Below are 25,437 nucleotides of genomic sequence, written 5' to 3'. Positions count from 1 at the left end.
ATTAATTTATTAAGTAAATATTTACTTTTTGTACTTGTGTAAACACAGCCTGAAGATGGAAACCAAGTTTCTGAAAGCACTAGTGAAAAAAACAAATTATTATATATTGGCCTTGTTGAACATTTAAATTTAGATATACTGTACATTTCATCAGTGGTAGTATTTTTTTTCTTCAGTTTGTTACCGGGACATTACGGGACATTACAGGATATCCAGTGGATTTTGTACATGTCCCGGGATGTCATGGGACATTCTGGGATATCCTATGGCATTCGTACATATCCCGGGACTTTACAGGATATCCTGAGGTTAATTTACAAATCCCGGGACATTACGGTATATTGTAGGATATCCTGTGGATTTCGTACTCGTCCCGGGATTTTGCGGGATATCCTGAGGATAGCGTACATATCCCGAGACATTCTCAGGACATATGGGACTACTATGGGATGTCCCTGGGATAAAGTGTGCTGTCTGGGGTGTCCCGTGTTGTATTTTATGTAAATTATTTGATGTTTTGACGTAAAGCTCGACGATGTAGCAGTGCAACGAAACATGTTAGCTTTGGTCAACATTAATTGAAATAGAAAACACAATTTTGGACTACTGACGGAGGTAAGCCTATAAAGTCATTATCCGTAGTCCAGGGGCTATCAGAATGAATAATATAGTATGTTTTGTCTATGGGTTAACATTAGGGGATAAAAATAAAATGATTATAAATCAAGGTGTAGGGTAAATGTGGTATTATCAACAAATAAGAGTCTTTAAAAAAAATAATTTTATTTAAAGTTGAAAAGTTACAATAATTCTTACAAAAAGTTTTCAAATGGTGCCATACTGAAAGACTTATTTGGAATTGACAGCTGGCCCAACCCTTTTGTGTCTTATGGGAAACCATGGTACAATTCCTCTCACTTCAGGCTCCAGAAAGTTGACACATATGTCTGAAGCAATCTCATCCATTGGGATTTCTTCATCGGTCTTTGCTATGGTTGTTGCTTCATCTACTTCTTTTTTTATATCAGTCTCTATTTTCTGAAAAGTGATATCATACTTGCCTATAAAATTCTGTCATTAAAGCTGATTTAATGATGAGCAAAATTAAACAGTCACGTGAAATCTTATATAAATATAATGGTATACTCTTCAACACCACAAATAGGTGTACTGTGTGTTGCAGGTGAAAGTAAAACGTTTACCAATAAAACCTTGGGTCCTTTTTTCAAATACTTTTTTTGAAACTTTTATATATGACTGAGGTTATTGAAGAAACCTTATAAAAAGAATTGAAAAAAAAAACTGTATTCTACACAGAAATAAATACCTGGTGCCGCATCTCAGGGAAAGATTGAATAACATAACGGAATTAACTTACACAGATTTAAAAAAATTCATCCTCTAAGTTTTTGTGTAATTCTTGTTTCAATAATTGGTCAAATTCATGATAAATACCAAATAAATAAACTTTCAATATATTTTTTTTTTTATATACACTTTTTCTTTACAGAAGAGCTTTACCAACCATGGAGTAGGGTTCACACACCAAAATGATAATGGTATCAGCAATCTGACACATAGGCTACTTTCTCCATAGACTAACGAACACAAGTGTAGACCTCATCCCATTGTAAAATTTGAAGCTAGTTTTTTGTGTCTAGTTCACACACTGTAGTGATAATGATAATGATCATATATTTGCACATAACATACAAACTTGAAACTTGTGAAAATCATCTGTGCTTCGTCTAGATCATCTCAATACCTTAACTTCATCAGCGGTGACCAGTTGTGAGGATAGGATCTTCTCCTTGAATGATGTGATTGGGTCGCGAGTCTGTCGCACATTCTGTATCTCCTCCCTGGTGCGGTATGATGTGCCAGGATCAGACATGGAGTGGCCACTGTAGCGGTATGTTACAGTCTCCATCACTAGCGGCCCCTTGCCACTGCGACAGTGCTCCACGGCAAACTGTGTGGCTGCCCTCACTGCCAGCACATCCATCCCATCCACCTACAACAGCCATGTCATTTACATCTGATATTTGGCCAGTCCTCAGTTTATTCGGTTCTTCTCAGAAGCCAATATCAAAATGAACTTGCACGCACTAGTCTCTGTGACTCAAGCACCAAGCACTCTCACAGTTTATCTGTTTGAATTGATAATTGAATTTTACAGATTTACTGTTTGTTTACATTTTACTGTGTTAACTGTTCAGTTCAACTAGTAAACCTTATCTTCAAAAAGCTGATTGCTTATTTCCAGTGCAGTTTTTATTGGCAGCATATGCATATCGAGGGCCTAAGTCTAATACCACGTATGAGGAAAATGCCTACTTTACAGGAGAGCAAAAAAACGTTGTAATTATCATGGTTTTACGAGAAACAGCTCATTACTTTATAGGAATGTACATGTAGTTATTAAATTTGATAAAACAAACCACTTCTTATGTTTATTTATTATTTAAAAAGAGTTATTATATAAAAAAAGTAATATACGAGGTATTGTATTAAACTTTTTTTAAATGTGCCAGTTGGAGGGTTAACTTACGTGGTATTGAAATTGGGTATACGAGTTATTAGAATTTACCAATTTGTAAAATACGAGGTATTGCTAAATAAACACTAAGCATTTTTATTATAACAACTTTATTGTTATAACTACTATTTTATTGTATTGCAGAAAAAATTAGAGTACTAAATCATTCCTTAGCAAAAAAGTTAATACAATAATTTTTATAACAAGTTATAACGTATTTTTACAGTAAGAATATTCCTCCTTCTAAGACCTCGTATCTTAACACTGATTTATGACAACGTATTACATAAATTGTAATAAAGCCACAAATAAACTAATTGCATACATACAAAACTGAGTTAATTCTATCTTATATTTACTACATTTTGAACACTGAAATTCACTTTTTCACTATGAAACTGCATAACAAAAACAGACCGGCACAGCTGACCACCTTTTGTACACTGTAAACAATACAAGATACGTGTTGCTAGAAGGAAGGTTTACCAATACTGCAAGATACGAGGTCTACATTTCCCATTTTTTAAAATTATTTCCAATTTTTATAGACTTACGAGGTTTTAGAATTAGGTGAGGGACAATGAAATCTATTTTTTTTACTATAGATCTCAAAACCCTATATTTTGAAGATACGAGGTATTAGACTTAGGCCCTCGATATGTCTAATTTGCCTGGGCTAATTAGAATGATATGGGAATTTTAAATGAACAATTATTTAAATTTTGTCCGTAACCAATAAACGTACAAGAACACTTTGATATACTAAATTATTTGTTTTTTTAAGCTCTTTAAAAAGGTCTGGAGAAAAATTTATACATTTTGTGTTTTTAGGGTAAAAAGTGAAAACCCCCATCTTTACCCCATAAAACCTCTTCCCATGGTCAGATCATGCTGATTTGCGAACTCATTTAAGTTTTTCCTGCCTTACACCTTAAAACCAAATTCAATCAAAATCTGTTCAAACAGACAAACGGAAATTGAGATAAAACTTGTTTCGGCTTTTTTAGAGTATAAAATGTAAAAAAATTTAATATTCTCTCTGAGCAGTAAGTGTAAAGACCCAAAATAGCTATGGTGTGGAGTGTAGATGAGAAATACAAAAATACAGTGTTGAGATTGACCTTATGTTCAAAGTGAAATACTGAGTTTTTTTTCCTTTTTATTCTCTAGCTCACAACCATCTATACAAGAACAGTTTTTTCTGATGTAATATTTGACCATAGAGTACAAAGAATGTCTACCACAGTTACTTCAACTGTAATATACCAATAGAGTCTGTGACTAGAGTATAAATTAAAACTTAATACAACTTAGTTTTAACAAGTGCTCACAGATTTGGGTATGCTTTAGATTATTATGGTTACCTATAACTTACCCAAATGCCAGGTATGTAGTCACCTCTGGTGTAGTAGTTAGTGTTTGCTGATGCTCTCTCAGCACTAGTTCCCATGCCGTAGCCGTTATTCTCACATACAAACACACATGGGATGTCCCACAGCTTAGCCATGTTGTACACTTCAAATACTTGACCCTGATTGGCTGCCCCATCCCCATACAGAGCAAAGCACACCCCATCTATACCTTTGTACTTGGCAGCAAACGCAACTCCGACTCCCAATGGTACCTGCCAATGAAAAACTGACAGTAGATAGTGGTAAGCTCTTAAAAATAGTTATTTGTGCAACTATAGTGAGCAAAGTGAGCAATTGACTCACCCGAGAGAAATACTTACTCACGAGCCGTAGGCGAGTGAGGAATGGTTTCTCGAGTGAGGCAATTGCACTTTGCACTCGAGTTGCACATTATATTTTTCCTACAGTTTCCATAAAACAAATAAATTGGTAAAGAAACGTAACATATTTATATAGCAGTTACCCAACGCGCGTGTTGCTGCGCTTTACAACTATTATTTTAAATGGTTATTTGTTCTTTACAATCTATATAAATAAAATTAGAGTTTTGTCTGTACATTGCTTAGAATAATGAACTTTTTGGTTATTTTTACATTTCATAGGTCAGAGAAACCGAATCAAACCTTATCTCAATTTCTGTCTGTCTGTCTGTCTGTCTGTCTGTCTGTCTATCTGTCATTCTCTTGGTAACGCTAAAATACGCACTTTATTACAACTACTCCTCAATAACTATAGCACTGTCCCGCCTGAAACTTATTTTCCAAATACTATACATATATGAGATGGTTTTAGACGTATTTCATCGAATATGAGACAGTTAGATATTTAACAGTAAACCCTTGAAAATCAAGTTTTTGTCGATTTTTGACGTGGAATTTCTGGAAGCCCATGTTAACCTTATGAGAAATGAAATTATTGAATCTTAACAGCTGTTTCAATTAAACAAGTTGGTTCTGTTCTGTGATGTTCAACAGGGGTGCCCATCCCCCCCTAGACTCATGACGCACCCCCCCCCCCCCCCAATTGAGCAACAGCCCCCCCCCCCATAAATTATGTACACAACAAATGAGAAACATTATTCCCCCGCCCAGCACTATTTGTAAAACTATAAAAGAAGTTTTATAATTTTTTTAGATATTTAAAATTCAAACCCAGTTAATCTATATCAATAAAGTTATAGTTTTTTCTGTACATTGCTCAGAATTATACATATTTTGGGTTATTTATGTTTTATACATTGAAGAAGTTGAAACATGTCTTATCTCCATTTATGTCCGTCTGTCACGGCCCAGAAGGCATTTTATGCAGCCTACTCAATGCCTACTCTAAAGAAAACTAGAGTACCGATTATGATTCTAATGGTTTAATTGTATCCACAGGATTGGCGAGAGAGTCCTTATAGCCATTAAAATATGGCCTCACTATTTTGGAAATAAAATAACGGACGATCAAAAATACAATTTTGTGGGATTTTTCTAGTTTATTTTCTCCATGTTTACTACATACGTCATTAATTTATGAAATACTAATCCTATACTCTAATACGAGCAATGTTTGCTTGTATGTATGTATGTATGCTTGCTTGCTTGCTTGCAAACAAGATCTCGAAAACGGCTCCGACGATTTTCTTCAAATGTTGTAAATAGTTTATTTGTGGCCTAAAAACGAGTTTAGTGCAGTTAGAACTGCCAACAAAAATCTAATTACGTAGAAAAATGAAACTGAAAATTACATTTTTATAACATTAGTCTTATGGGTTGCTAGGTGTTGGCCACAGAAAACGTACTACTATACCCAGAATGCCAACCGCATGGTAAAAAGCATTAAGCGGTTTGAGAGAGCTTTGCCTGTCAATCCGTAGGCAGCGCCACCAGCGTTGCTATGCTATTGCATGGCAACGCTGGTGGCGCTGCCTACGGTTTGACAGGCAAAGCTCTCTCAAACCGCTTAATGCTTTTTACCATGCGGTTGGCATTCTGGGTTATAGTAGTATAGTACGTTTTCTGTGGTGTTGGCTGAATTAAATAACAAGGAAAAAGTAAACAAAAGACTTGAAGTTGTAGCATGTGTTCATAATAAGCCAAATACCCACAGTATACTAGCAAATTACAAATACAGTACAAAAGGAAAAACATCACTTGTTAATATTTAGCAAAGATTATACTGAAGATTACTCAATACATTGTAGTAAAGGGTAGCAGTGCGAAGTCTGGAATCTGTTTATGACGATTAGATTAAGGTATTTGCAATCATAAAATGCTATGGGAAGGGAGAAAACAGGTCCGCGACGTAGGGAGTGGTGAAGGAAGTAGTAAAGGCAATCATAAAATAATATGGGAATGGAGGTAAACAGGTCCGTGACGTAGGAAGTGATGAAGGAAGTAGTAAAGGCGATTAGTCCGGAGTGTGGGGACTGTTTATGACGATAAGATTAGGGTATCTGCAATCCTAAAATGCTATGGGAAGGGAGGGAAACAGGTCCGCGACGTAGGAAGTAGTGAAGGAAGTAGTCAAGGCGAGTGATCCGGAGTGTGGGAACTGTTTATGTTGATTATATTAGGGTATCTGCAATCCTAAAATGCTATGGGAAGGGAGGGAAACAGGTCCGTGACGTAGGAAATGGTGAAGGAAGTAGTCAAGTGTATTCATTGGTCAAGGCGAGTAGTTCGGAGTGTGGGAACTGTTTATGACGATTAGATAAGGGTATGGGCAATCCTAAAATGCTATGGGAAGGGAGGGAAACAGGTCCGTGACGTAGGAAATGGTGAAGGAAGTAGTCAAGTGTATTCATTGGTCAAGGCGAGTAGTTCGGAGTGTGGGAACCGTTTATGACGATAAGATTAGGGTATCTGCAATCCTAAAATGCTATGGGAAGGGAGGGAAACAGGTCCGCGACGTAGGAAGTAGTGAAGGAAGTAGTCAAGGCGAGTGATCCGGAGTGTGGGAACTGTTTATGTTGATTAGATTAGGGTATCTGCAATCCTAAAATGCTATGGGAAGGGAGGGAAACAGGTCCGTGACGAAGGAAGTGGTGAAGGAAGTAGTCAAGGCGAGCTGTCCAGAGTGTGGGAACTGTTTATGACGATTAGATAAGGGTATGGGCAATACTGAAATGCTATGGGAAGGGAGGGAAACAGGTCCGTGACGTAGGAAATGGTGAAGGAAGTAGTCAAGTGTATTCATTGGTCAAGGCGAGTAGTTCGGAGTGTGGGAACCGTTTATGACGATAAGATTAGGGTATCTGCAATCCTAAAATGCTATGGGAAGGGAGGGAAACAGGTCCGCGACGTAGGAAGTAGTGAAGGAAGTAGTCAAGGCGAGTGATCCGGAGTGTGGGAACTGTTTATGTTGATTAGATTAGGGTATCTGCAATCCTAAAATGCTATGGGAAGGGAGGGAAACAGGTCCGTGACGTAGGAGATGGTGAAGGAAGTAGTCAAGTGTATTCATTGGTCAAGGCGAGTAGTTCGGATTGTGGGAACTGTTTATGACGATTAGATAAGGGTATGGGCAATCCTAAAATGCTATGGGAAGGGAGGGAAACAGGTCCGTAACGAAGGAAGTGGTGAAGGAAGTAGTCAAGGCGAGCTGTCCAGAGTGTGGGAACTGTTTATGACGATTAGATAAGGGTATGGGCAATACTGAAATGCTATGGGAAGGGAGGGAAACAGGTCCACGACGTAGGAAGTGGTGAAGGAAGTAGTCAAGGCGAGCTGTCCGGAGTGTGGGAACTGTTTATGACGATTAGAATAAGGAATTTGCAATCCTAAAATGGGGAGCCTACCAGTAGACCGACAAGATACTTTGTCGTCTGGCCACTAGACCGTCTTTTTTAATTAAATAGATAAATGCTGAAAACCAGTACGTCGACAAGTTATTTCATCGTCAGTCCAGTTGACCGGCCTGTAAAACTAAATTATTATATTCGAGAAACCAACTTGTCGTCAATCCTCCCGACCGACTTACCACTTGCTCGTCTTTTAGGTGGGGATAGGGGGCAGAGTGGGAGGAGCTAACCGGGGATTACCCAGGAGTTTGAGGCGCTTCTCATGGTTGAACCACCTCACTCGAGGCTAGAAGCCAGTATTGCCAACTGAAAGTACTATAGCTCCGTCGAACACTACACACGCGGCGTGTTTACACAGTCTGGCGTTAAGTTGAACGCGCAATTCTCGTTGCGTCGTTTCTATAGCAACCGTGCCGTGACATTGTCCTTGGTCTCGCGCATTCCTCTGCCTTTGTATTATTTAATCTGCATCGAAAGATAAGACTCGCTTATATGCATTGACTATTAAGTCAATTAAAAATTTCATTCGGGGTTTTTGATCGTTTGTTTGGATAAAACTACGTACCGTATATTGTAGAATTAAATTTGTAGTGTGGTTATATGGTATTATGGTATATATATATATATATATATATATCCTACTAATCCTACTAATATTATAAATGAGAAAGTTTGGATGTATGGATGTATGTTTGTGACAAGTAAACGCAGAAAATACTGGCCGGATTGGGCTGAAATTTGGTGTGATGATAGATCACATTCCCGATTAACATATAGACGCATTCTTATCTCAAAAGTCCGTTCGGGCTCCGCCCCAGTGGCTCTGGAATTTCCCATGTTAACCTTATGAGTAATATTTAAAACGAATAAAAGAATTTCGTCAGCTGTTTCAAATACACAAGTTGGTTCTGTGATATTAAATTCGCATTAACAAGTTATAAAGTTTTCTGACAGGGTACAGTACTATTAATTTAAATGAATATATAGAATAATCCATAGCCTATATCGATATTTTTCATTGTTATGAGTGTAGGACAGATACTAAAGTGCAGCCAAATTTTGTTTCTAAAAGTGGTAGCCTATATGTGTAATTATTTTATACAACAAATGTAAAGATCAAAATGTTTGTATTTTGTGTCTTCTTCCCGTTGCAAAGCACGGGTACAACAGCTAGTATATACATATATATACATATATATATATATATGTACCAGGTTTTGCGTTGGATTTTTCGTCAGTTTCGTCATTGAGCTCTCTCGTAGTAAGTTGTATCACTTGCGTCTTGTTCATGTTCTGTGGCATATTTTGTATCACTTGCTTCCTGAGACGTATCAGAGTGGTGGAAACTGGTCCACGACGTAGAGGAAGTGGAGGGAAGTTGCAAAGGCAAAAGGTCTGGAGTGTGGGAAATGCCAAGCGACTATAGAATAATACAAAACCATGCTTAAAAATGCTTAGGGAGTGATGGAAACAGGCCCACGACGTAGAGGAAGTGGAGGGAAGTTGCAAGGACAAAAGGTCTGGAGTGTGGGAAATATAAAGTGACTATGGAAATATACAACACCATGCTTAAAAAGGCTTGAGGAATGATGGAAACAGGTTCACGACGTAGAGGAAGTGGAGGTAAGTTGCAAGGACAAAAGGTCTGGAGTGTGGGACATGTCAAGTGACGATGGAATTATACAACGCCATGCTTAAAAAGGCTTAGGGAATGATGGAAACAGGTCTGCGACGTAGAGGAAATGGAGGCAAGTTGCAAGGGCAAAAGGTCTGGAGTGTGGGAAATATCAAGTGACAATGGAATAATACAAAACCATGCTTAAAAAGGCTTAGGGAGTGATGGAAACAGGCCCACGACGTAGAGGAAGTGGAGGGAAGTTGCAAGGACAAAAGGTCTGGAGTGTGGGACATGTCAAGTGACGATGGAATTATACAACGCCATGCTTAAAAAGGCTTAGGGAATGATGGAAACAGGTCCGCGAAGTAGAGGAAATGGAGGCAAGTTGCAAGGGCAAAAGGTCTGGAGTGTGGGAAATATCAAGTGACAATGGAATAATACAAACCATGCTTAAAAAGGCTTAGGGAGTGATGGAAACAGGCCCACGACGTAGAGGAAGTGGAGGGAAGTTGCAAGGACAAAAGGTCTGGAGTGTGGGACATGTCAAGTGACGATGGAATTATACAAGGCCATGCTTAAAAAGGCTTAGGGAATGATGGAAACAGGTCCGCGACGTAGAGGAAATGGAGGCAAGTTGCAAGGGCAAAAGGTCTGGAGTGTGGGAAATGTCAAGTAACTATAGAATAATACAAAGCCATGCTTAAAAAGTCTTAGGGAATGATGGAAACAGGTCCACGACGTAGAGGAAGTGGAGGCAAGTTGGAGGGTGGGAAATGTCAAGTGAATATGGAATTATGCAAAGCCATGCTTCAAAAGTCTTAGGGAATGATTAATAATTAAATTAATTTAATTAATAATTAAATTGAATCTAAATTATTGCATACAATTATTATCTGGACAGAGGTGGCAGTGCCATCGTGCGCGCAGAATGCTTCTATTGGGAATTTTTCCTTCCTACTTGGACGTCCTGCAACCTTATTTACGATGTGCCGCAATTTTCTGGAGTCTCCGTCTGCATCTTCGATTTTATTTTTTTTTAAACTGTACTTGGCTTGTTTAATGACTTGAGAATATTCCTATATCCTGTCCGTGCTGTATGAAACTGACCTGTGCTGTATGAACTTGGTCAAACTACAGCACAGACAGTAGAAGGACAAGGATATAGGTTACATGAGCCTGATAATAGATAAGGAACTCTTACACTATAGCTGTCTCCCGGCATGTCTCTGAATTTTACTTTATAAGGAATAAGGATGTAGGTTTGAAATACCTTTAAACATTAAATCAAGAGGACAAATTGTATCAACTGTTGAGAATTTAATTGAAAATACTGTAAGACTGAAAATATGATTTTCTGGATGAAGAAAGTTGTCTAAATTTGAGATTTCAAAGTCCCATAACTTTCGAACGCCTCAACCCATCAGTATGGGAATAAGTATACAATGTATATGATTTAAATCTCTACAATATCTGACCAAAAAAACAGTATGTCATCATGACTCATATCATGGTTGTATGTTGTATGTATAGTGTCCTATGGTCTGGCAGAGGCCTGACGTCACATGGAACTGTCACTGTAGGTGGTCTTTAGCTCTTTCCTGCTTTAAAACTCTCAATTCTTGGGTAAACTATAGGTTTTTTTTTTCTTATTACCTTGCTCCAACTAGTACTCTTTTTATGGTATGAGGTTTTAAAAAGTTTATAGTTATTAATTAGAATATTATTCACGCCTGAATATTTATTATTTTCTGTTCAGTTGTGGCTCAGTAGTTGCGATGCTAACACCATGGCAAAAGAAGGTTTTAGCCATGTACCTAGTATGGAGGCGAAGAAAAAGAAATAATAATAGCTGATTTGGGTTCACACAATACTTAATAATCGGCACGAGTTTGGGGCATCCAGGGTGTTATTACTCCCATAGCCCTACGCCGGAAACTAGCTATTACAGCATGGCAGTTCATGAGATATTATTTAATTGTAATAAAAAAAAATATTAAATATTACTCTTTCAGTTCTGGGTAAAATGCAGAGCAATGCTAAAGTGGTACGTCAACTTCGTATTACGTTGTCATGAAATAACAACTTAAAATTTAATGATTGACAAACCCTTTCCTAAAATTGACCAACGTTAAAATGTAATTACAATGCATAAGTAACAATATCGAATACATAATACTGAGGTTATTAAAGTGTACAGCTGGCTAATCATTCAAATAGACTTAATTTTAGTTGTAAAAGGTGTTAAAAAATTAGATTTCCCTTGTTAATTATAATGAATTGTTAATGTTGATTTATTATAAGTGAACAAGGAACACAAAAGGATATATAAGACAAAAGACCCTAATATATGGCATAAAAACACAAACAAGACATTGCAGTAGTGTACAGTGTGTGATAGTGGTACGCCTACAATAACAATTGTTTTTATTAAAGTAAGATTTTTTTATGATTTTCTAAATATTAAACATTGTTAATTACTAACATTGGCATAAATATCAAACAAACTTTAAAACACTCATTTAAACTTTATGTTGACTTACAGGGTCGGCTACTCAAACATCTTTATTTTTTACAGTTGTTACAAACTGCATATTAGCGTCAAAACAATTATCTTATTAGAATATTTAATCACTAGGACCTCAAGTGACTCTTTTTGACCCGAGGTCAAGTTTTACGACCTAGGCAAAGCCGAGGTCGGTAAATGAGCGAGAGTTGAAAATTGCCCGTGTGGTGAACTATATTTTTCGTCATATGCATCATTAATTAACAAACTAAACTAGAAAACGAATAAGGTTTTGTGTATAGATAACCTATCAAAATGAGCTTGTTTTCAATTCTGCTATAGCAAATAAGCAGCTGCTTAGCAATGGATTCAATCATTTCATCTATTACGATTGGTACAATACCATACAAGTAAACTCCTCATATCTATATATTAATTACGTTATTACGTAAGCCGCGGTCTTTACCTCAAAATTGTGGGTGACTGGGAAGTCGTAGAAGGACGGGAGAGGGCTCAAATTAAAGGACTCGATCCCGTGATGGCGGGAAAAATAGTTAATTTCCCCAAATTTCAACACAAAATTATATATAACGTAACATTGTCTCCATAAGAATAGCATTAGAAACCACACACAGCTGATTTTTGTTTACTTTAATGTACGGTAGTTGATCACAAATAAAATTAGAGTTTTGTCTGTACACTGTTCAGAATTATTTATTTTCGGTTATTTTTGCGTTTATACATTAAAAAGCTTTCAGTGTTTTATCTCAATTTCTGTCTGTCTGTCACGGCCCAGAAGGTATTTTACGTAGTGTTTGCATGTAAAGATGAACGAGAGGTCTTCTCCTGAAATACGAATACGAAATACGATAGACATTAAAATAGTTTTTTTGTATTGACTGAATTGGCGAGAGTGTATTTAGCCAAATATGCATCGCTACTTATGAAATAACCTGACACCTCGAGCAAGCTTGGTCTCCTGATACTTGTGTTTTAATCAAACATTGTCACATTTTACATTACTAAACAGAAACAAATGACCTTGTCAGATAATGAACATCAACATCAAGTGAAGACAACACAAAATCACTATTTACAACTTAATTATCGTTGTTGTCCCATCTTATTTTTTACAGTCATGTTACATTTAATTTATAATTTATGTCATACCGTACTGTATAAGTTTTGCGTTATCTGTCTGGATTCCGAAACGTTAGTTCATGCTACCAAAATTTTAACACATTTAAATTAAAATTTTTTTAGCAAACCGTCATAAAATACTTACGCTTGACATTGTTTACGTTGCGATGCTTATTTTACCTTTACTCTAATTAAAATTTAATTAGAGATTAGATTTTAATCATATTAAATGTCATAATTAAATTCTGTACTTTAAAATCTATTGATTGGGCCCAATGTTTTTAAAAGCCATCTGTTTCGAATATGGGTAAGTTTAGTAGTGTTGTGTGTTGCCTTTGTGGATATTATGATTTAGTGTCCCGAAAAGGGCGGCAACAATGTGATCAAACTAAACAGCCGCACATTGGGGCTGTAAACTAGAAAGTGCCTCTTCCTAGAAATGCCTAACAAACAAGGAAACTCCTAGTCTTCAGAACCAGTCCCATCCCCTACTGGAACTCAAACGACATAGGCGGGGTTTTTAGTTTTTTTTTTTTTTTTTTTTTTTGTAGTTGTTTTATGGACGATTTTATCATTCTAGTATTCTTATGACCTTACCATCTTGTCGCATTATAGTTTTGTTTTAGTTTATTTCGTAGAAAACCCCAAGTAAAATAAAGTTGTATATACAGTACAGTATAACAATTTGTAAACCCAGTTTTACACAAATTCTGGAACTGTTCCAGTGTTATAGTGTGATTAGTCTCTATTCGTTATATTGTTTTATGTTAACTTTTTGGAGGGAGTTTTTTTAGAATAATCATAGAAAAACCAATCCAAAAATATATATATAAATATGTATATGTATATTTATGTATAAATATATATATATCTATATATATATATATACATTTGAACGGATGGTGTTTTTGGTCTCTAGGGACCTCAAAACGAAAAAGTAAATCGGTCCTGGGTCCAGGTCTTACCATGAGTACCACGGTAATAGCTTATTCCCTATAGGGGAAATTCGCTAAAATGATATTAATTGCGTTAGTTGCCAAATATAGTTGATCATTCAATGAATAAAATATTTCCCATACTGTACGTAATCGGAGTTTTTATTAATATGTTAATCTGGTATCTCTTCCTTTGAAAGAACCTTTAAATAGTATTAAAATAGTATTGGTGGGAGAAATTAATTGGTTGTGGGGTTACTGTTAAAACTGGAATTCCTTGACATGGGGGATGTCAGTTAATTGTCTCAGCCTTATCAATTTCATAAAGATGTCAATATAATCTCTCTACGGAATGTTAGGTGTAGTGGAATATACTTGAAGTGAAGTTAGCTTTTATTCTTGAACTGTTAGGGGTCTCCTCATTTATATGGGTGTGTGGCTTCATTGGCAACAAATAATGGAAATTACATAGAAATTTGGCATTTCCAAAAAGCAAAAAAATAAATTGGCTGTTACGTAATTTATTGACGTTTACATGCATTGTTAATCAACGTATCTTATAAAGGATGATGTGATCTAGTTTAAAAGGAATATGACCTTTCTGTTATGACAGTAGCTGCTTAAATAGTATTTACTAATTGGGCCATTTTTACAGCCAAAATGTCGTGTTATTTTCAATAATGTTACCAACCAGTGAGCCACGGTCCGTAATATAGGCCACTGCAAATAATTTGTTAAGACAGGTACCATTTTTAGGCAAGGTTTTTGTCTTTGGATGTTATTAGACACGGTAAGAGTACAATAAAATTCTTCTCTGTAGATGAATTATCTGTTGGAGAAATATTAGCCGAATTATAATGTCACAATGCGAGTTTGAGTATTTTGTAACTATATAGGTAAGTTACATAGATTTTTTAGGCTGCTGCTGAGTGCACTTTAATAATATACATTTTAGAGATAAATTAAATGGTTTTTGTTGCTGAGTAGCGCTAGTAAACATGCACAACCCTTTTCGTCTAATAACATTCAATGGCTCTCAAAGAGTTCAAGTTCTTATTTGTATACGTATCTATATTATGTTTTCACTAAGCTGAATGAATACGTAACCTCTCTGAAAAGTCTGTAGTATATTGCAGTTTTCCAGCTTAATGACTTTCTAAATCATGCACATATTTCTACATAAATATTGTAAAATGTTTATCCAGTTGCTGTAAACTACTATTAATTTAACAAAATATGGACACGGCTCGAATGGGTACCGTGCCCTTCTGCACTTGTAGTATTTAGAACCTAGTGTCCCTTAATTGTTAGTCCCTAGTATTAACCACAATTATGGTTCAATTCGATTCGTTACAAATCATTCAATTAAAATGCAATTAAAAACTACTTTCGGCCAGAAATTTGGTTGGAATGTGGAATATTTTAGCTATTGTATAAAATTATAGGTTAACTAGTGTACATGTTGCTCGAAATCGAGCAATTGCAAAGAAGTACAGGAGTTACATATAAACAAATGACTTGTTAAAAAACTAATAACAGTCATAATTTCCGATGATTTTAAAAGAGTCAACTAAAAGATTATTAACTAATGGAAATACTCACAATTTACATAACAGTCCTATTCCAGTTTAAAGGGTTATTTTTTAACTATCAAACTGCCCATGGACGGGAAATGGTAAGCTTACAATTTAAGTCAACATAAAAAGTCTGTCAGCTTTTATAATGTACTGTACCTAAGTTATTTAGCCAATTTGTAGACAATAAGGTGTAGGCTACTTTAAACTCTACAGAACTCTCATGCTTCCATGGGGAGCAATTAATTATTAATATTTAATTCCTGACAACAGCTGGAGTTTCAAAACAATGTTTGTTTCCCATGTTAATCTTATGGAGAAATACGAAACTTTAAAGGGTCCCAGGGCCTCACTCTCTAATTATTTACCTAAAAAGAAAGTTTCCTGCACAACTTCACGTTACGCTCTTTCCAATGACACCAAAAACATGTCAATCGGTTCAGTAGTTTCGGATGAGTAATTGTCACAAAAATCCTGCTTGCGTATTAAATAAGTACGAGAGGTCATCCAGTGGTCGAAACTCGACCAAAAATACGCAATGTACTCACTTATCTATTTTCACCCCACACTGTAAATAAAACATATGATTTGAGTTTCTTCCATTTGTTTTGGTTTTCTGTTTATATTTCGTTGTTATTTCGTTACCAGCATGGCAACGCATAAGATCCATGTTAATATTTTCAAATTTTTAAACTCATTTTTTGTGCTTATCTTTGAGCCTATTTAAATTTATAAAGGGATTCTGCACACCTACAGGAAAATAGTTTTCTAACGGTATGCGTAGATTATCCCTACGATGAACACGAGTTGAGAAAAAAGGTTTTAAAGAAACATGCTTGCCTATTAATATATAGATAGATAGATAGATATAGATAGATGTGACTGTGGACCCAATTTTGTACTAAACACACGCTGTTGTTTGATCTCGAGTAGCCGACCCAGTGTTAGCATCAAGAGGCCAAAAACTAGGAACGTAGCGCCAGCCACGTCCCTTTCACTTTCAGCAATTTTACAACCCTCGCCAACCCTACACATCCAAAGACAGAGAGAGAGAGAGAGAGAGAGAGAGAGAGGGAGAGAGACAGTAAAACAGCTGTCGAAGTCGATCGGGTCGACCCATCGATGTATAATAACTCTACATCGGAGTTATTATACATCGTTGGGTCGACCTAGCCTCGGTCGTCAACTCGCTTTCTTTTTCTTCGCCTACAAGCGTTTGAATAGGGGCGCGGGAAAACTACAGTACTTGTGTGATGCGGCACGCGTAATACCGGAAAAGGCCTTCGGGTAGTTCTAGAGCGCCGCCAGAATTGGGTCGCTGGAGTCGCGTTTTAGTTGCCACTTTACTATTGAAGAAAAAAGAGAAGAAAGAAGAGAAAAAAGACTTTACTATTGGAAAAAGAGTTTATGACGAAATATACCCCCACCGCAACAAAACTGCAGACTAAGCGAATTTCTATTTGCCTGATTGGATTTACACTAAAATGACTTCTTGAAAATATCACAGTTATTCCATATTTAAATAGAATAAGTTTAACAAGTACTTAGGTTTGCTGCAACAGGGAGGGTAAAAGTGTGTTTTGTTGTGTAAAATAATAACATTTTATAAATAAATAAATGATTTTTTTCTAATTTGATGCAAATATTTTCATAAACAAGAAAACTACTACAGTTTACTTATTCCCTGGTGTGGGTGAGGGTATACATTCAACTCTAGAAAATACGCTGGTCAACGAACGACAAAGAGCCGCCGATGTCTAGAGTTTCCTTGGATGGGTGGCTGACCGACCGGTGGTCATAGGGTGACGACACAAAGGGGGTGGTAGGCGGGTATCCGTGTCGGCCAGTGAGTCAGTGTTACCGGTGTTACTTCAAAGATGAATTAATGCCCTCGGGGAATCCCGAGGTAGGCGCGGCGCCGCCAGCTCGACACTTGTTTCGGTCACTGGTCTTGGTTGATTGTTTCGTTTTCGTTTTACTATCTTTTGATACTTTTACATAAACGATATAGCCATGATATATTACTAATGAAAATTCAATAAGTACATTGCACACTAGGATAGTTCATGTAAACAGTTGTTACTTAAATAGTTTGGAACTCTGGCCACGTCTATATTCTTCATTAGAGTGAACTTAACTGCAGGCTATTCAATAGACTGTGAAAAAAAAACTGTGAATGATTTTATGTACTTGGGGTTTGGTATTTTTTTTAATTATTATAGCAAAAACTACCAATCTTTGTCATCCGCGTCATAATTCTTGAGCTAACTACTTCTGCAATGATATACCTTACGTCACAAAACTGTATTAACCCTAGATCCAGTACCTCTGCTCCAACTAGTATTATAACATTGCCGTCCAGGAATCTTTGAACATATAGTTTGACAATAAGTGCATGGATAGTACAGCCGTTTCAACAAGGATTTATTTACTATATGTTCTTAAAACTGAAATTAATTAGAAAACTATTAAAATAAATTAAATTAATTAATTTGATGTGAATTTAGCTTTAGTTAACAACACTCATACAAGTTCATAAACATAAACCAAATTTTTTTTTTTTACTAGAAACAATTTGCAGGGTCGTCCAGATGAACTTGGAAATAGTACCATAGATAAAAGGAGTAGACATACTCTGTCATACATACATGTCTATACTCCTTTTATCCTTATATTAGTTCATTAGAAAATCTGAATATACAGTAGTGCCGTGCATTTGAAGTACTTACTCAGAACACAGACTTACTTGAGGACAGTTACACAATAAAACGCAAAGATCTACGGAAGTAAAGACTACATTATTTAGTAAAAAAAAGAACAAGGATGCGTCAGTTAGGGCCAGTTAGACAATTGAAGTACACAGAATTGAATCACCATAGTATTGTCCATGCAACAACGTGAGAGGATAAAACATGTACTTCTTCAATTATAATTACATGTTTCTGTGTAAAACCGAAGACGTCTACAGACTTTACTAAGAAAAACTTCTCCCCGGTAACACAGGCAATGGGAATTCCTTCTAGACAAGGTTTTCAATAGGCCTACAACAAAATCATAAAACAAAAGATGTTTCTCAGGCTAAGTAGCACACTGTGCACTTCAGCAAATAAATAGTTTACCGAGATAACTATTGCTTACCAAGACAGCAGTGTCATTTAAGGAGAAATAGTACAAACTAATGTCACCAAAAGTCTAAATTCATTCTTTATTTTATTTTTTTAAGAGAGGGAAAAATAGACAACAAAGCTTTAAATAACCGGTATTATCAATTTGTATTTATCTCTCAATTGAATAAATGTAACGGTAGTTACCCCACCACTGTTCACAATATTTGACCCTCCTATTACATAAATATGTTAGTTAATTTAATATACAAACTCGTGTACATGTTGCTCAAATTCGAGCAATTTCAAAGTATTACAGAATTTATTTCAAAACGAAAAAAAGTAATATTCAATGAGTTTAAAAGAGTCAACTCAAAGATCACCAGTGTGTAACTGCTGGAGATACTCACGATGTATATACAGTAATCAACATTTCCTGTAAATATTTTATCATATTTCATCAATTGGTATTGCATTTTAATGTTTCTACAAATGTTTCCTGACTTATAGCTGCATAAGGTTGTCCATGTTTATCTTATTTATTGATAAACCTATGCATGGCACCACCCTTGTCGCCAGCAGTAAGTTTACAAATTTCAGTAATTTTTTAATAAAGATAAACACTTTTTTGATCATATTAAGGACTTCCTGTTGTCTGTAACAATTTTATTTGTTCAATCGGCGTATTTTTATTTATTTAGTTAAATAAAACATTTATTTCATTGAAGTAAACTAATATAGGCCTATTTATATTCACTGTACTGTGTATAACAAAATATCGATTGAGAAACAAACAATTACACGTAATAAAAACCTCACTAGTCCGCTGCATTGTGATAGCTGAAAATCGTCGGAATGAAAACCGCCGCTACAAGATACAGAAGTTGGTACGCCTGCAGGGCCCTCCACAGCTGCGCGCGCCGCTGGCACTGCCGCTCAACACATCCCCACCTAAAAGACGAGCAAGTGGTAAGTCGGTCGGGAGGATTGACGACAAGTTGGTTTCTCGTGTATAATAATTTAGATTTACAGGCCGGTCAACTGGACTGACGATGAAATAACTTGTCGACGTACTGGTTTTCAGTAATTATCTATTTAATTAAAAAAGACGGTCTAGTGGCAAGACGACCAAGTATCTTGTCGGTCAACTGGTGGCCCCCCCCTAAAATGCTATGGGAAGGGAGAGAAACAGGCCCGCGACGTAGGAAGTGGTGTTGGAAGTAGTTAAGGCGAGTAGTCTGGAGTGTGGGAACTGTTTATGACGATTAGATTAAGGTCACTGCAATCTTTAAATGTAATGGGAAGGGAGGGAAACAGGTTTGCGGCGTAGGGAGTGGTGAAGGAAGTAGTAAAGGCAAGTAGTATGGAGCGTGGGAACTGTTTATGACGATTAGATTAAGGTGTCTGCAATTCTGAAATGCTATGGGAAGGGAGGAAAACAGGTCCGCTACGTTGGAAGTAGTGAAGGCGAGCTGTCCGGAGTGTGGAATCTGTTAATAACGATTAGATTAAGGTATCTATAATCCTAAAGTGCTATGGGAATGCAGGGAAACAGGTCCATGACGTAGGAAATGGTGTAGGACGTAGTAAAGGCGAGCCGTGTGGAGTTTGGGAATGGATTTATGTATCTCCAATACTAAGACTGCTTTCAGAGTGAACTAATGATTTTCCCCGAGCAAAGCTCGGTCCCCAGGTACTAATCTGTTAAGAGAACACGTCATATATGAAATTACGAACAGCTGTTTTGATAAAGATTCCTTTTCCTAGCTGTCACTGATATGTTTACATAAATGTTCTTTAAGAATACTGTGTAGGCCCTAACCATTTCCGATCACGTTTGTAAGCAAATCCAAAACCAAGTGAGATTAATAACCGTGTGGCTTTGGCTTACATAACGGGTTTGATTTATAACGAGTACTAATATGTAACTGTAAATTACATTAAATAACTAGCCATCATCCAGGTCGGGAACCGGAGATTCTGTGTGTATCAAGTTGTACTTGAATTTTGATTACAGGGAAAAGACCGTGAATCAGTGTTGTACAGGACTGGAAAACTTATCTTTCTATATAAATAAAATTAGAGTTTTGTAAGTCACCTCAATTTAAGGAATTTTGTATTGGCAGATTATCCATAACGAATTGTCAGCGTCTTTCTCAAAATAACGATCCCCTCTCCCTCCCTTTAGAAACATCACAGCTCCTTTGATGAAAATGAAATGGAAACAACGCTTGCGCCAACAATCGTCTGCTCCGTTATAGACTTCTGTCTGCTGTGCGCTATGTTACAACAGATTTTAGTCAGATACAACAGCTGGGGAATGATGACGATATAATGCTTAGTACACTGTGATTGAGTGATAACCATGGTAACTTTAGTAAGGCTGTGATTGGCCAATGAGTAGGCCTAAATATGGCGACTTGTTGAATTTGTGTATGAATTGAAGAGAAACCTATTAATGAACAGAAGAACAAAGAAAGAGAATAACAAGATTGTTCTCGTTACATTCTTTTTTAAGAGTGTTTTAATTATCTCTAAATATAATTTTACACTTTTTTATTACTTATCTATCAATTCCTATGCTGTGATACAGCACCTACCGGTAGCCTATCTGTCTATCATGAGCAGTTAACACTTTCTAAAGGTTCCTTTAATATTTACGGTATTTATAGCAATGTAATGTTTGGCTAGTGATTGGTTGAGTTTGAGTTAGCTACAATTTTAAACGTAGCCGTTTGTACAACTGAATCAAGATAAATTATTTGAAATTTACAATAATAATGATTGTGCAATATTGAATTTCGTTTATAAAAATGTAAATCGTGACTTAATGGCTGTTTACAGCGTTTTAATGAGTTTGTCATCTGTTTTTATACTATATATTGGATTAACCGTATTTTTCATTCCCCCCCCCTCTCCCTATTAACTCAGGTAATCGAGTATACACAATAGTGTAAAGTATTGTAGCCTATGGTACTTGCTACTTGATTGCATTTTAACGAGCTTTATGTCAACAAAGCGTTCTGCTGTGTAGCTGTCTGTACCACGCGTTATCTTTTATCTATCACAGCAGTTGAGCCATCCCGTGCGCTCCCTCTCTTAGATCTCACGTCTTGCTAATCTTAAATAATAACTTTCTACACAAATCCTAAACTATCCTAAAATCCTATTTTAACTAATTTAATTCAATAATATAACTATTGTCTTATCCACTTTCTATCTGGCGATTTCGTAATGAATTTTGGATTGTCGTCACGTTGAACACTGTTGCAATTAACTTTAGCCCCCCCCATTTGAATTTTTTGAGCCCCCCCCCCAAGAATTTCAATGACGCAGTCTGCGTCACGGCCCCCCCCTTGTGGGCACCCCTGTGTTCAATAGCATTAAAGTTACAAGGATTACCAACAGGGTGCAGCACTAGCACTATTATTTCTTTTACATTTATGACAACAGCTAATTTGCAACCTGGAGGCGAGTGAGCGTAGCGAACGAGCTAACCTGAAGGCAAGTGAGCGTAGCGAACGAGCTAACCTGAAGGAAAGTGAGCGCAGCGAACGAGCTCCAACATACAGGTGAGTGAGCGTAGCGAACGAACTTCAACCAGGACGTGATTGAGCCATGCAAACGAGATCAGATAGTAAAAATAAAAGTAAGCCTACCGTTATAGGATCGACCGGCAGACACAGAGGTAATTTAACCTTTTATTGATTGTCATACCGATCCGGAACAACAAAAAACAACATAAAATGAAGCTATGTATAATAGTTTGGCCAGCATATCTTAAAATATGCAAACCAACTGCTGTTCGTTATATAAGAAGGTTTCAACTGAATATTATAAGATCCCCGTGCGTAGAACGGGTACACAGCTAGTGAATAATAAAAGTGTATACCAAAAATAAAAATAGAATATTTTACTTAACTGCCTGTGGATAAACAATTTTTTTTGTTTTTTCATTAGGTATATAAATAAATAAAATTTTAGGCGTATCTACCACCACGTGAGCACACAATATACAGCTGTTCATGTGAAAAGCATGCATTTTCTAAATTTAAACCGACGATAGTCAGGGATTGTCCTAGTGCCTTATAATGGTAATTGCGAAAGCAAGACACAAAGGATATTGTAGCTGTTTAAATTCAGAGTGTACTTCGGATTAAATCATCAGTATTCTTGGGATTAAGACTATTTCTCCTTTAAACTTACCACTGATAATTTTTGCTTCAATCAATTTTGGTGTCATTTTTTTAATCGTCAGTCTGGTAACGTTGCACAGCTTAGGTGGCTTTAAGTTTTGCATTAGTATTATTTGGTTCTATGACAAAACAGTCATAGATCTTGACTATTTTGCCATTAACGTAGGAGTTGTCACTATTCATTCAGGTTCGCAAAAAATTTCCAGGATTTTATCGCGACTGCGGGAGTAGAGGATCATGTCCCCGCAAACTCAGAAGATCTTCACGATTTTGTCATGATCGAAGGAGACGAAGATGATGTCTCCGCGCTCGCACAAGATGTTAACTGATTCTCCGCGGCCACATGAGTCGTTCATGATTCCGCCGCGACCGGAGGTGACGAAGATAACGTCTAAAGCGCTCTGGTGTTAACTTAAACTATTTCTCCACGGACACATGAGTATGATCTCGCCGCGATCGGAGGAGACGAAGATGATATCTCTGCGATCACGCAAGTTGTTTACTATTTTCCACAACCACAGGGAGACATTAATGATTTCGCCGCACTCGCAGAAGAGGAAGATGATGTCTCCTCAACCGCTCATGATGTTCACTATTTTGCCATGAACGTAGAAAATGTTCACGATACCTCCGCAACTGCTGCAAATGTCCACGATTTTACTGTAACCACAGATGACGCCTACAATTTGGCCGCGATTACAGATTTTTGAAAACCGATTATAGTTTATCAATTATTATATTTAAAACTGATTATTTCCAAAACCACCTGATTTATATCCGATGCCCGAAGGTCAACATTTTTTACTCAACCCTAATGAAATGAAAAATGTCTGCCCCTGACCTAAGACCTCTATAATATTTTTTTTTTTTTTTTATAATAGACTTATTAGCTAGCCTCCTAGGTGTTTTTACCGATCGGTTTTTTGGAAACAAAAGGTCAATAATTCATCGAGTTGAAGCAATACCACGTGTATTTCTAAACCCTTAAGTTCCAACCTTCGAAGAATCAGAATATAGAGGGGCCTCTCTGGTGAGAGCCGCCAGGGGCCTCATCAATTCTAACTACGGCCCTGGTTCATGTTGGTGACACTGATCACTAGTGTTGACAAAATTTTGTTTCTGTTATTTTAGTGTTGAACGAGTTTTAAAATGACTAAAATTACAAGAAACAAAATGTAAACAAAACACGACCCCTAGTGCTTGGGATGGAATTAACAATATATAATGTCTTCAGCTGATCCATAAGGATGATAAACCTACTAAGGGAGTATGTTTTATCTTATACAACAGGATCCCCTAACACTAGCCAAAACAAATAAAAGAATTGAATCTCCTCAAAGGATTATAAAGCGTTTAGTCTGATGAATAGACATGATCAGGATAATATAATTCAAATGTACGACTACGATACTATTATTTAATCAACAGAAGCTGCAGGGCAACATTGGCTGTCATCGCTCACAGCATTTCATTTCTATTCATATACCACAAACCCTCACACCTAATTAGTCGGGTAGATGTAGGCACTCGAGATAGAACAAATTCCAACAAATGGTTTTGGACGGTTTTTGGTAGTAAAAGGTGTAGAAAGAAGCAGGAAAAAAGTACCAAAATCGGACAACGGGAACTTGGGTTTTCCAAGATAGCCGCTGTGATGCCCTCAAATCTACAAGATGGTTGCAAGTTCGTCAATTTATAGTTCAGGATTGACCGATTTTCACGAAAATTGGCAAACACATGTAGAACTATAGTTCCAACCTTGAATATGAAAACCAGGCAGACGACAGTAGCCCAAAGATGGATTTTCAGGGTGTTATGTGCTAAAAAATAAGGGTTTTTACCTCAAATATAAGTTTTTCAAATAGTTTGTACAATGTTTATTATAATTTCAAATTAATTTTTTTGCCATTAGATTCAGCACAAATAAACCTAACAATAATTTAGTATATTGAGTCTTTGTTCTGCTTCATTTATTACAGAGATATTGAAAGTAATAAGTTTTGTATGTTTTCTTGCTGAGATAAACTCAATGTTAATCTTATGGAGAATAAGCATCTATAATATTAAAACGAAACAGTGTTTTTTTTATTTCACGGTTCTAAATCAACCACTAGACGGATTTTCATGATTTTTGTGTTGAAAGAAAGATAATATTGAGAACTAGGGAATGTCGAAGCCATAATTTTAGTTTAGGGTCCCAGTTTTTTAGAAATTAAGTTTTAATTTTTAAAAAGTCTAGCAGCCGACGCTAAGATTCTAAACTAGCTTTTGGCATAAAATAATTTGCTTAACATAACAGCTGTAAACATTCAGCTTTTGTGTCACAAATTCAGCATTTGGATAAAAATGTAAAGACATACTTAGGGTTGACTTATTTATACTATGTGTAATGCTAATCATTGTTACGTTCAATTCTTCTGTAAGAGGATGACAGATTAATTAAATATACATAGTAAAATACTAGGATGTTCAAATTATTTTTTAAAGCAATCTTTGTAATCTTCGATTTGTTTTAAAGCAATATAATTTGTTTTAACTAACAGCTGGTTAAATATAAACTATGGAACTATGAGGTTATTTTATTTTTGTCATTGATTATAGGAAATAAGTAAGATTGGTAGAGATAATT

At 36.4% G+C, this 25,437-nt stretch overlaps 1 protein-coding gene across 1 annotated transcript in view; it reads right to left on the bottom strand.

Annotated features, from left to right (window-relative positions):
• Nucleotides 1-766: 766 nt before the first annotated feature.
• The window catches only part of LOC129004066 (probable pyruvate dehydrogenase E1 component subunit alpha, mitochondrial), a 53,818-nt gene continuing 29,147 nt past the window's right edge, over nucleotides 767-25,437 (bottom strand). The window contains exons 5-7 of the mRNA XM_054432453.1: nucleotides 3,915-4,163; nucleotides 1,766-2,014; nucleotides 767-1,038 (exon numbers count right to left, since the gene is read on the bottom strand). Coding sequence (XP_054288428.1) covers nucleotides 850-1,038; nucleotides 1,766-2,014; nucleotides 3,915-4,163 — 687 coding nt within the window. The 3' untranslated portion in view covers nucleotides 767-849. The remainder of the gene's footprint in view (nucleotides 1,039-1,765; nucleotides 2,015-3,914; nucleotides 4,164-25,437) is intronic.

This window comes from Macrosteles quadrilineatus, unplaced genomic scaffold (assembly GCF_028750875.1).
Source record: "Macrosteles quadrilineatus isolate MER2022 unplaced genomic scaffold, UCM_ALF_1.0 Scaffold_1__1_contigs__length_201487025, whole genome shotgun sequence".
Taxonomy (NCBI): Eukaryota; Metazoa; Arthropoda; class Insecta; order Hemiptera; family Cicadellidae; genus Macrosteles; species Macrosteles quadrilineatus.
The sequence above is the reverse complement of the archived record's forward strand: the minus strand, read 5'-3'. Positions and strand labels throughout refer to the sequence as shown.